Source organism: Esox lucius, chromosome 17 (assembly GCF_011004845.1).
Source record: "Esox lucius isolate fEsoLuc1 chromosome 17, fEsoLuc1.pri, whole genome shotgun sequence".
NCBI lineage: Eukaryota > Metazoa > Chordata > Actinopteri > Esociformes > Esocidae > Esox > Esox lucius.
This window is the reverse complement of record NC_047585.1, coordinates 18,511,207-18,524,602: the sequence shown is the minus strand read 5'-3', so window position 1 is coordinate 18,524,602 and position 13,396 is coordinate 18,511,207. Positions and strand designations below refer to the sequence as shown.

The 13,396-nt window shown below is 40.5% G+C and overlaps 1 protein-coding gene across 1 annotated transcript; it reads right to left on the bottom strand.

Moving 5' to 3' along the window:
* Positions 1-6,104: 6,104 nt before the first annotated feature.
* LOC105017340 (potassium channel subfamily K member 15-like) lies at positions 6,105-8,936 on the bottom strand. The gene is made up of 3 exons (XM_020055395.2): positions 8,567-8,936; positions 8,001-8,285; positions 6,105-7,652 (listed from the first exon to the last, which is right to left on the bottom strand). Exons 1-3 carry the CDS (start codon positions 8,847-8,849, stop codon positions 7,333-7,335), a joined length of 888 nt encoding a protein of 295 aa, XP_019910954.2. The 5' UTR covers positions 8,850-8,936; the 3' UTR covers positions 6,105-7,332.
* Positions 8,937-13,396: the final 4,460 nt, after the last annotated feature.

Here is a 13,396-nt window from a genome sequence, read left to right as displayed (position 1 = left end):
TGTAAGACATCAGGATGTCTATAACAGACCAGGACATCTGTAAGACATCAGGATGACTGGAACAGACCATGTCTATAACAGACCAGGACATCTGTAAGACATCAGGATGACTGGAACAGACCATGTCTATAACAGACCAGGACATCTGTAAGACATCAGGATGTCTATAACAGACCAGGACATCTGTAAGACATCAGGATGACTGGAACAGACCATGTCTATAACAGACCAGGACATCTGTAAGACATCAGGATGACTGGAACAGACCATGTCTATAACAGACCAGGACATCTGTAAGACATCAGGATGACTGGAACAGACCAGGACATCTGTAAGACATCAGGATGACTGGAACAGACCATGTCTATAACAGACCAGGACATCTGTAAGACATCAGGATGACTGGAACAGACCATGTCTATAACAGACCAGGACAGGTTGTTTGACTGAGAATCTTTTATGCACACAAACAATAAAACCCTAAGGTCATAAAAATAAACACTGGTCTTGTACCTACAGTATCTGAGTTGTTTGTAAGGATTATATCAAGGATAGTAGCATTTTCTGGATATTTTAGGTACTTTGTCGGATTGGTTATGATCTAAAAGAGATTTAGGGAGCCCCTTTGCATTAGGACGGACATGTGATTTAAGCATGTCCAAGCTAAGGTCAACTAACAGCAAAAATTCACTGTAAGGGGTCAAAAGAGATTTTATGGCAGGCAGAGTACAGGCTGTTGCTGATGCAGCATTATAATACCCAGCAACTGTCAGCAAACAGTTATTTGAGAGCTTGATGTTTAAAGCTAGCAATTAAAATTGTTGGCAGACAGACTTGGAGGAGAAAACAGAACACTGGTAAAGATTGCCACTTCGCCACATTTATAGGATCTGTCATGTCTCAAAAGATTATAACCAGAAGTATTAATCAGTATTCAAAACATTCTTTCTCAACCTTGTCTTAGTAATGACTAAAATCTGGATTGGAGCTGTGGTTGGATCACTTTCAATTGGTCAATTTTAGGTAACAAGCTTCCAGCATTAACAAACAGTAAACCTAGGTTTCTACAAGAGCAGAAATCAGTGATGCAGATCAGAATTTTTGGCTAGCCGCAAAATATGCACCTGGATGCACAAGCACATGTCCAGATATCATCAGCAATAAAACAATCAGTGCACAGCAAAAGACATGGAGCAATTTACAGTGTGGATTTTTTTATCACATTTGAATGAGCATCGATATCGTGATGGAAAGCAATCTCACCAGGTAGCATGAACACAGCCAGTGAGAGAAAGTTAAGGGATGGGAGGCCAAGAGTATATGTAAGTACGAAAGATACAGTCTCGATTGGGGTGACAAACATTGATTGTACCACGTTTGGGAAAACCTAACAGTTCATAATTAATAAGGCACTCAGTTTATGGTGCAGATATCAGGAAGAAATATAGTGTCTCACCAAAGGAAAGTCAGCTTGCCCAATAAAATTAACCTCACACTCATTTAGTCCCATATAAAACTGAAGATAAGACCATGTAAATAATCTGCCGTGTGTGTGTGTAGCCGTGGAACGAGGTGTTCAGGTGAGGGGATTGTGATGGGGGTACCTGCACCAGGAGAGACAGGACAGTGCGATGGGGGTACCTGCACCAGGAGAGACAGGCCAGTGTGATGGGGGTACCTGCACCAGGAGAGACATGCCAGTGTGATGGGGGTACCTGCACCAGGAGAGACAGGCCAGTGTGATGGGGGTACCTGCACCAGGAGAGACAGGACAGTGCAATGGGGGTACCTGCACCAGGAGAGACAGGCCAGTGTGATGGGGGTACCTGCACCAGGAGAGACAGGCCAGTGTGATGGGGGTACCTGCACCAGGAGAGACAGGCGAGATCAGCGGAGGGAGAAGAATTTGATGGCCAGTAAGCAGGAGGCATTTGACTAGAAAGATTTTAAAGGATTTTTAAAGGATTATTAGGAACACCTGTTCAATTTCCCATTAATGCAATCATCTAATCAACCAATCACATGGCAGTTGCTTCAATGCATTTAGGGGTGTGGTCCTGGTCAAGACAATCTCCTGAACTCCAAACTGAATGTCAGAATGGGAAAGAAAGGTGATTTAAGCAATTTTGAGCTTGGCAAGGTTGTTGGTGCCAGACGGGCCGGTCTGAGTATTTCACAATCTGCTCAGTTACTGGGATTTTCACGCACAACCATTTCTAGAGTTTACAAAGAATGGTGTGAAAAGGGAAAAAACATCAAGTATGCGGCAGTCCTGTGAGCGAAAATGCCTTGTTGATGCTAGAGGTCAGAGGAGAATGGGCCCACTGATTCAAGCTGATAGAAGAGCAACTTTGACTGAAATAACCACTCATTACAACCGAGGTATGCAGCAAAGCATTTGTGAAGCCACAACACGCACAACCTTGAGGCGGATGGGCTACAACAGCAGAAGACCCCACCGGGTACCACTCATCTCCACTACAAATAGAAAAAAAAAGGCTTCAATTTGCTGTACTGTACTGAAATGGCCCTCACAGTCACCAGATCTCACAAATCTCTATCAACTGCAAGATGCTATCCTATCAGTATGGGCCAACATTTCTAAAGAATGCTTTCAGCACCTTGTTGAATCAATGCCACGTAGAATTAAGGCAGTTCTGAAGGCGAAAGGGGGTCAAACACAGTATTAGTACGGTGTTCCTAATAATCCTTTAGGTGAGTGTATATATCTTTGTATCTATCACTTACTCGAGCCAAATAATTGGTTGACTTTATTATGATGACTGCAGAGTGCTAAGAGTGAGTATGACGATAAAACATTTGCAAACAAACAAACTGAAATCTCACGTTACACACAGGTTTGAGCTGTCATCCGGACGTGACATGAGAAGTAAATTAGCAATAATTAATGTTTAAAAATGTAAGTAACTCTAAAAAACTAGAAGTATAGTTAATGAATGTTTTCAAAAATAATTATAACTATAAAAGAACAAAATATTAAAGAACAGCTCGCTTCCATCATTCAATCACCACAGTCAACATAGGCCCAGAATGACGTAATACACATTTGAGTTCAGCACCACGGCCTGCAGCTGAAAGCACTGGTAATGTCTGCCATTCACTGTACAGGTATTCGGTACACGCCATGGACAAGGATTCAGATTTCACGCTTTATTAATCTATTATGTTATGGTTGATAACTTCAGGATAAAGAAAAAGTGTATCAGAAGGGGTGGGGAGAGAGGACAATCCCATTTGAACCAGAAGCACCACGGTTAATGTAGTGTTAGTGTGATATTCATGTACAATAAGTCCTGTTAGCCTTATTGATCATGCTATAGTAAAATACTCATATATTACATTTCCAATTGCAGCGTTGCTACCAGTGACAGTTAAATAATATAGACATCACCATAGGGATGGATAGAGGTCTTATCTGTCTATCATTACTGTTTCAGTGTCTGAGGTGATCAGGAGGGACCAGCAACCGGGTCATCAAGAGGGATTAGACAATGAAGTAGGAAGTCATACCCATTTGGCTACATTCAAATATCCATGCTCAAATGTAGTGATGGCCATTCGAGGCTTCATTAGCATTATTTTAGCAGCAGGATATTATGCTGGCAGCACTCAGATTTTCGTTATCACAATAAAAGGCAATATAATTTAGTCTGTGAAAAAAAAGTCAAGAATAACATTGGAACGGACATTAAACATAAAATGAACAGACTAGATTGTTAAATATATTACCTTATATATTTTAATGATGGCTTTTATTTTAATAAAGAAAATCTTAGCACTGCTAGCATAATATCCTGCTGCTAGAAGAATGGTAATGAAGCCTCGAATGGCCATCACCACTCAAATGTGTTTTCTCCCTGCTATGTTCTCTACCCATCTCTATGAACATAAGATTTTTAAACCAATGGTGCCCTCTAGTGATGAGTGAGTCAAAGACTCATACTACTAAGTCAATAAAAACTGAATCACTATTGTTTTCTGATTGGTCACACAGGCCAAATGTTCCAGCATGATTTGCTGTTTCGATTTAATGCTTCCCAATCACAACTGTGAGCCCATGTAATATGACAAAACTTTCAGGGAGTTTGAGAGCAAACATTCATTTTCACCCCCTTCTAAACTGCATTAGGAACCAAACAAAGAAATATGTGGCCCGCTTTAGGCAGTGCCATGTCTGGACTCTGGATGGAGGTATTTTGGACCATTCCTCCTTACAAAAAACTCCAGTTCAGTTAGGTTTGATGGTTGCCGAGCACGGACAGCCCGCTTCAAATCATCCCACAGATTCTCAATGATATTCAGGTCTGGGAACTGGGATGGCCATTCCAGGACACATTGTATTTGTTCCTCTGCATAAATGCTTGGGTAGATTTTGAGCAGTTTTGGTTCGTTGTCTTGTTGAAATATCCAGCCCCGGCGTAACTTCAGCTTTATGACTTATTATTCATCATTATTCTCAAGAATCTGCTGATATTGAGTGGAAACCATGCAACCCTCAACTTTAAAAAGATTCCCAGAACCCGGCACTGGCCACACAGCCCCACAGCATGATGGAACCTCCACCAAATATTACTGTGGGTAGCAAGTGTTTTTCTTGGAACTCTTTGTTCTTTTGCCGCCGTGCATAACACCCCTTGTTATGACCAAATAACTCAATCTTTCATCAGTCCACAGCACCTTATTCCAAAATGAAGTTGGCTTGTCCAAATGTGCGTTTGCATACCTCAAGTGACTCTGTGGCATGTGTGCAGAAAAGGCTTCTTCTGCATCACTCTCCTGTACAGCTTCTCCTTGTGCAAAGTGAGCTGAATTGTTGAACGATTCAGTGACACCATCTGACCGTTCTGACCATCCTTCGCCTTTGCCTCTCCGATATTTTACTTGGCCTGGCACTTCTGGCCATAACAAGAACTGTACCTGTGGTCTTCCATTTCCTCACTATGTTCCTCACAGTAGACACTGAAAGCTTAAATCTCTGCGATAGCTTTTTGTAGCCTTCACCTAAACCATAATGTTGAACAATCATTGTTTTCAGGTCATTTGAGTTATTTTGAGGCCCCCATGTTGCCACTCTTCAGAGGAGAGTCAAAGAGAACAACAACTTGCAATTTGCAACCTTAAATACCTTTTCTCATGATTAGATGCACTTGTCTATGAAGTTCAAGGCTTAATGAGCTCACCAAACCAATTGTGTGTTCCAATTAATCAGTGCTAAGTAGTTACAGGTATTCGAATCAACAAAATGACAAGGGGGCCCACATTTCTGCATAGCCTATTTTTCACATCTGATTTAAATTCATACAACTTAATATTGCTACACTAAAAATCTTTGTCTGGAAAATACGCCAGTACTCTGCTTTTATTAGAAAATAAATGGCATGCCACTGTGATCATTTTCTGTAACGACAGAGTAAATTATTATGCAGCCTCAGAGGGGTGCCTAAACTTTTTCATACCACTGTAAGTATGCATGGGATATAACCAGTTTACTTAGTTGTTTTCCCCCTGAAGTAATCCAGCTGGATTACACCAATCAAATATTTTGTAATAAAATACAATTGTTTGTTCTATTAATTCTATATCAATGTAATCCTTTCTGACAGACAAAATGTAGGTGGATCACTATCAAGAATGAGTCCTTGATAATTACACTATAAATAAGATGTTGGAAGAACTCACCTATGTAAGCCTATAAACGCTATGACAGCCTTCTTCCAAAGCTATTTAATGAAAATGTTTTGTGTGTGTGTGTGTACACAAATTTGTGCAAGGCATTTCTTCGGAAGTAAATGACAGCAGGAATGGGGCACAAAACATTTCTTCTTGTATACATTTAAGTATATATAAAGTTTTCTAGATTGATACAAATCTTCTAGATTGATACAATAAGAAAGAATAATACTGAATAAGATTGTTTGGAATAAATAAATACAGACTGATGATGTAGTACATTTTATTTTGCAGTTTCACACAGCATGCTGTATGAATCTTCTCTTTATCAAAAGAAAAATGGAGTAACAAAATACAATGCAAAACATTTGGTAAAACGGTTATATAATTAAAAAGAACTATTCTCTTGTTATGTCCAGTTTATTTTTGCCAGGATCACGACAAATGTTGCTTTTTAGAGATTACAAAAAGATCCCTATAAATAATAATAGTTATGGTTGCTAGCAAATAATCTATCCTATATATTTTATTGGTAGTGCTTAGCGCTTGCAACGCAGTGGTTGGGGTTATGATTACACTGAGGTACTGTATTCATTTTGAAATTTGGGGAAAATTCCATCTTGACTCACCGGGGGCACGATTTTGCCAAAGGCTGACAGAAATGATGTTGCCTTGTTTATTGAATGAACATCTCCAGAATGAAATAAACCTACTGGTTGTGTTGGTGAGAGAAACACAATAACAGTCTAAGTTTAGACATTTTTTTTTATGAGCTGTCTCGATTGACTGGGGAGCACGGATTTTGGCGGTAGCTGACAGAAACGGTGTCCCCTTGTTTATTAATAAATGACATTCATCACATTCAATAATAAACCTATTGAATGTGAAGGTGAAAGAGAGAGGCACAATAACATTGTAAGTTTAGATTTTTTTTAAACAATCCCTCTCTATTGACAGGGGGCAGGCATTTCAGCGGCGGACAGTGTCCCCTTTATTCAATAAATATCAGTTCCATATACTTCAGGGTAAATCAGTATTGACTATATAGATCAATTGGTAGAGCATGGCACTTGCAATTCAGAGACTGTGGGTACAATTGCGAAATTTATTAATTTTGTAATTTTCAGAACAATTCCAGTCTCAATTTACGGGGGGCACGGATTTCAGGCATTTCAGCTAAAAAGCTTATTTGTGATTAAAGGGGCCGTGTTGTATTTTGAATTAGGCTTGGATATGCAAATAGTAATAGATATAGGGTAACCTACAGTATCTGACTGTCTGTAGGTCCTATGAATGTTACATGTAACATGTTACATGTAACATGGTATCCTGCATCACACAACCCAATGAAATGCAATTTACAATTTTACATTTAAGACATTTAGGAGACACACTTATCATGAGCAACTTATAACTTAATGGTCCAATTTAATGGTCCAAAAGTGCTTTGTTAAAGGGAACAGTAACAGATGTTTCACCTTGTTGGATCAATGATCAAAACAAAAAACCTTAATTAATGTGAAGCACTATTGTAAAAACGTCTATGTAAAAATGATATGGGATTTGCTCCACTGGTTTTGTTTGTAGGCGACTAGATAATCAGAGGGAACATTTGTCCAGACTCAATCCCCATCCACGCAGCTACACTGATTTCCTCCGTTTGTAAGGGCTGCCCAGGAATAGGGCACCACTGCCTAGGGAGGACTGGGCTGAAGTGCCCCGGGAGCTACAAGAGGCTTCATCCACCCTATAAGAGATGGAGTTGTAGAAGACAGGGTTGCTGTGGCAGCCCAAGGGAATACCGTCGGTTATAGAGGGGCTGTCACAGGCGCAGAGACTGAAGCACAAATAAGAACAGAGGGCACTGATGCAGTTATTGGCAGAGTAGCTGACCGAATGGATCTCTCTGTGCTGGTCAGATGGAGAGGGGATGAGGTTGGTATAACTGGACCCTCCCTCTATGGTCAGAGAGAGGTTGCAGCAGCTACTGTGCCAGTCCTCAGTTCCATTTCGTCCCATCCTATAATCTTCCACATCTGCTTCCTGGGCCTCCCCACCTCTTGTCCTTTTAGGCACCGCTGCCTGCTCCTCCCCCACCACCTCCAGGCTCCTGGTTTCCTCCTCGGTGCTGTAGGTGAGGAAGCGCAGCACCACCAGGTTCAGGAAAGCCCCGATCACTGTTAGCCCCACAAGGATGTACATGAAGCTAAAAGCCACATAGGGAGTCCTCCTCTGGAGCATCTCCTTCTTCTGCAGGGCCACAAAGTCCCCAAAGCCGATGGTGGTGAGTGTGATGAAGCAGTAGTAGAAGGCGTGGAAGAAGGTCCAGCCCTCGAAGTGGGAGAAGACCGCTGCCCCGACACAGAGAGTACTCATGCACGACAGGAGGCCAACCAACACCATATTCCCCATGGACACCTCCGTCTGCTGTAAACCCACGTACCATTTGAGCCTGCGGAGGAGATAACTGACAAATGTGTTTATCCTCTCCCCCGTACTCTGAAACATGACCAGTGTCAGTGGGATGCCCAGAATGGCATACAACATGCAGAACGCCTTTCCAGCATCCGTACCTGGAGCAGCATGTCCATAACCTGCGGGACATCATATTATAGACACATCATTTGCATAACATGACCTCACACACACACAAACAAATTTAAATTCACCAATGACCTATAGAACACGACACATCATTGTCAGCGCTCATTTGAGTAGGCAAGAGGAATTTGCTGTTCTCACAGGTCAAAACAGCTTTGGTGTTAATCGGAGCAATGGTATCTTACTGAGCAAAAATAAATAAGAAATACACAAATAAAAAATAGTTTCATACATAATTTTACACAATATTTTACAAGTAACTAAACTAACTTGCCAATCGTAGTGATGACGGTAATGGCAAAGTAAAAGGATCCTGCAAATTTCCACTGTCTCCCCGCACGATGTGGCCCCGACTGAAGAACCACTCTCTCAGTCTCCCGGTAGTCGTCCTCACTGAATCCATACTTCTTCCTCAGCTCGCTGCGCTTCTGTTCTAAGATCCTCTTCCTGGAGCTCTCTGTCTCAGACTCAAGGGCATCGAACACTGCAGCTCCCACAAGCAGGTAGGATATCATACACAGTATGAGAGACAGGGTCTGAATGTTCTGAGCCTTCATCCTCACACAAGCAAACTGGAGTGTGCACTGAGAGGATGGAGGGTGTGTTCAGTATAAAGAGAGACAGGTGGACGTGCAAATTCAATATGAAAGCCTTCACCCACACAGCTTTGACTATTATAGTAAGAAGGGATCCTACACCTTTTCATGGCTTAGTGCTAACACCAAAGGTGATTACACAGCCAGAGTTAGGCTTTGGTATAATTGTCCTCAGTGGGTGGTAAGTCACCCACCAGTATTTCCATTTAAATGTGAACAGACTACAGCTTTGACTATAGATTTAGAAGCTTCTGTGCATTTGTTTATTGTCTCCCTTCCACTACCTTTACTTTTACATATTTAGATTTCTCTGTTTGATTTGGTCTACAGGACCATGCTAAATTTTAAGGACATATTAGATACTTTTTAAGCAATTTATCTAGCCATTAAATAGTTCTTTGCTCAGAGAAACACTATATACAGGTGCTGGTCATAAAATTAGAATATCATCAAAAAGTTGATTTATTTCAGTAATTCCATTCAAAAAGTGAAACTTGTATAATTTATACATTCATTCCACACAGACTGATATATTTCAAGTGTTAATTCTTTTAATTTTGATGACTATAACTGACAACTAATGAAAACCCCAAATTCAGTATCTAAGAAAATTAGAATATTGTGAAAAGGTTCAATATTGAAGACCCCTGGTGCCACACTCGAATCAGCTAATTAACTCAAAACACCGGCAAAGGCCTGTAAACGGTCTCTCAATCTAGTTCTGTAGGCAACACAATCATGGGGAAGACTGATGACTTGACAGCTGTCCAAAAGACGACCATTGAGGGCAAGGAGGGCAAGGAGGGCAAGACACAAAAGGTCATAGCTAAAGAGGCTGGCTGTTCACAGAGCTCTGTGTCCAAGCACATTAATAGAGAGGCGAAAGGGAAGGAAAAGATGTGGTAGAAAAAAGTATACAAGCAATAGGGATAACCGCACCCTGGAGAGGATTGTGAAACAAAACCCATTCAAAAATGTGGGGGAGATTCACAAAGAGTGGACTACAGCTGGAGTCAGAGCTTCAAGAACCACCACGCACAGACATATGCAAGACATGGGTTTCAGCTGTCGCATTCCTTGTGTCAAGCCACTCTTGAACAAGACACAATGTCAGAAGCGTCTCGCTTGGGCTAAAGACAAAAAAGGACTGGACTGCTGCTTAGTTATGTTCTCAGATGGAATAACATTTTGCATTTCCTTTGGAAATCAAGGTCTCAGAGTCTGGAGGAAGAGAGGAGAGGCACATAATCCACTTTGCTTTAAGTCCAGTGTAAAGTTTCCATAGTCAGTGATGGTTTGGGCAGCCATGTAATCTGCTGGTGTTGGTCCACTGTGTTTTCTGAGGTCCAAGGTCAACGCAGCCGACTACCAGGAAGTTTTAGAGCACTTCATGCTTCCTGCTGCTGACCAACTTTATGGAGATGCAGATTTCATTTTCCAACAGGGCTTGGCACCTGCACACAGTGCCAAAGCTACCAGTATCTGGTTTAAAGACCATGGTATCCCTGTTCTTAATTGGCCAGCAAACTCGCCTGACCTTAACCCCATAGAAAATCTATTGGGTATTGTGAAGAGGAAGATGCGATACGCCAGACCCAACAATGCAGAAGAGCTGAAGGCCACTATCAGAGCAACCTGGGCTCTCATAACACCTGAGGAGTGCCACAGACTTATCGACTCCATGCCACGCCGCATTGCTGTAGTAATTCAGACAAAAGGAGCCCCAACTAAGTATTGAGTGCTGTACATGCTCATACTTTTCATGTTCATACTTTTCAGTTGGCCAACTGAATTTGGAATTTTTGTTAGTTGTCAGTTATAATCATCACAATGAAAAGAAATAAACATTTGAAATATATCAGTCTGTGTGTAATGAATGAATATAATATACACGTTTCATTTTTTGAATGGAATTACTGAAATAAATCAACTTTTTGATTATATTAAAATTTATGACCAGCACCTGTATAAACAAACATTAGTGCAATAAAATATTTTTTGTGTTCTCCAAGAGGAAATTGATATTTTAAGATGGCTTAAATAGATCTTGTGAAGGGATTTGAAGAAACTAGGCCATTCACTTTTGGTCAACCAGCTTACAAATGTTGTAAAACTGTCATGGTGCGGTGAGCAGCAGCGCCACCGTGCCATATTTCCACAAGTTCCCATATTCTCACGAACACATCCCGGACTGTCACATGTTTCCCATCTTCCACACCAGGTCCCAATCTAGCTCGTTTGTATGTGTATATATGTTTCCCCTCTGCTCCCCACATTGTGGATCATTGTTGCTGTTGCTGTCTGTATGCTGGTGAGTGTTGTTTGTGCTACTGTTTGTATGTTAGTTGTTAAGACGCATTGTTGCGCACTTTTATTTTCATTCAGTAGAGTAGTTATTGTTTTCCGTTCGTGTTCGGTTTGTTGTTTGTTGTTTTAATAAACCAACGAACGTGATCTCCGCCTGCGCCTGGTTCCTCCAACACTACACCACGACAAGTGTTACAAAAACAATATTTTTTTATATTTGAAAATAAAAACTCAGTACTGATGGTGCAAAGATTCACTAAATTATTCACTGCTTCTTTTCTCAATTATTTTCTCACAACAGAAACCGAGCAAACTGTGTAGAATTTTATAGTTTATATTTGAGAGACAAAACATGCTTCAAGTCCACATCTCTCTGAAGAGACTCATTGTATTTTTTCACATGCTTTCTAACATGCTTATTAACAATTATTTGATAACATTTTGAATTTGCACACACATATTTAAGCAAATACTGTACATTACTGCACGCTCCAACATAATACCCAACAATATGTAAAATTAGATAAATAAAATGTACATCATAGGGGTTTTGACCTATAGTTAACAGTGAATGAAATGCATCAGAACAGCATTAGGAAATTCAAGACAACATCAGATCAAGTAATAGTTGAGTGTGTAGAATATTCCCACAGTCCCGTGTAACGTGTCCTTCAGTATTGTACAAGGAAAGGGTAGACAGCTACATCTTCCTGAAACATGTTCCCTACTGTTAATAAAAGGGTAATTAAAGATCACATCTCAAACCCTTTGAAAATGAATGCTACATTATTATGGAGTACTGCTGCATTCAGTGTATTTAAACCAATTAATTGCAGTCAGTAGTAGGGTTTTATCAATAGGAATACAGTTGTGCTCATAAGTTTGCATACCTTGGCAGAAACTGTGAAATTTAGGCATTGATTTTGAAAATATGACTGAACATGCAAGAAACTGTATTTTATTTAAGGATAGTGATCATATGAAGCCATTTATTATCACATATTGATAACAGAAATCTCCCAAATGGCCCTGATCAAAAGTTTACATACCCTTGAATATGGCCTTACAGAAACACAAGGTGACACACACAGGTGAAAATGGCAATTAAAGGTGAATTTCCCACACTTGTGGCTTTTTAAATTGCAATTAGTGTCTGTTTATAAATAATCAATGAGTTTGTTAGCTCTCATGTGGATGCATTGAGCAGGTTAGATACTGAGCCATGGGGAGCAGAAAATAACAGTCAAAAGACCAACGTAACAAGGTAATAGAATTTTTAAAAGATGGAAAAGGATATAAAAAGATATCCAAAGCCTTACAAATGCCACAGTACTGTTCAATCACTTATTAAGAAGTGGAAAATTCTGGGATCTCTTGATACCAAGCCAAGGTCAGGTAGACCAAGAAAGATTTCTGCCAAAACTGCCAGGTGAATTGTTCGGGATACAAAGAAAAACTCACAGGTTACCTCAGGAGAAATACAGGCTGCTCTGGAAAAAGATGGTGTGGTTGTTTCAAGGCGCACGATACGATGATACTTGAACAAAAATAAGCTGCATGGTCGAGTTGCCAGAAAGAAGCCTTTACTGCGCCATATGCCACAAAAAAGCCTGGTTACAATATTCCCGACAACACATTGACACATCTCACAGCTTCTGGCACACTGTAATTTGGAGTGACGAGACCAAAATAGAGCTTTATGGTCACAACCATAAGCGCTATGTTTGGAGAGGGGTCCACAAGGCCTATAGTGAACAGAATACCATCCCCACTGTGAAGCATGGTGGTGGCTCACTAAGGTTTTGGGTGTGTGTGAGCTCTAAAGGCACAGGGAATCTTGTGAAAATTGATGGCAGACAGTTTGCATTCTTCTGAACAAAAGCTGTGCAGGAGACGCTCATAAACTTTCCAGGACAAAGACTTTGCATGACCTGGAGACATTTTGCCAAGACGAATGGGCAGCTATACCACCAGCAAGAATTCTGGGCCTCATAGACAATTATTACAAAAGACTGCAAGCTGTCATTGATGCTAAAGGGGACAATACACATTATTAAGAACTAAGGGTATGCAGACTTTTGAAAAGGGTTCAGTTCATTTTTTTCTTTGTTGCCATGTTTTGTTTTGTTTTGTGATTGTGCCATTGTGTTATGACCTATAGTTAAATGTAAATCCCAAAATACAGGGAAAACAACAGGGAG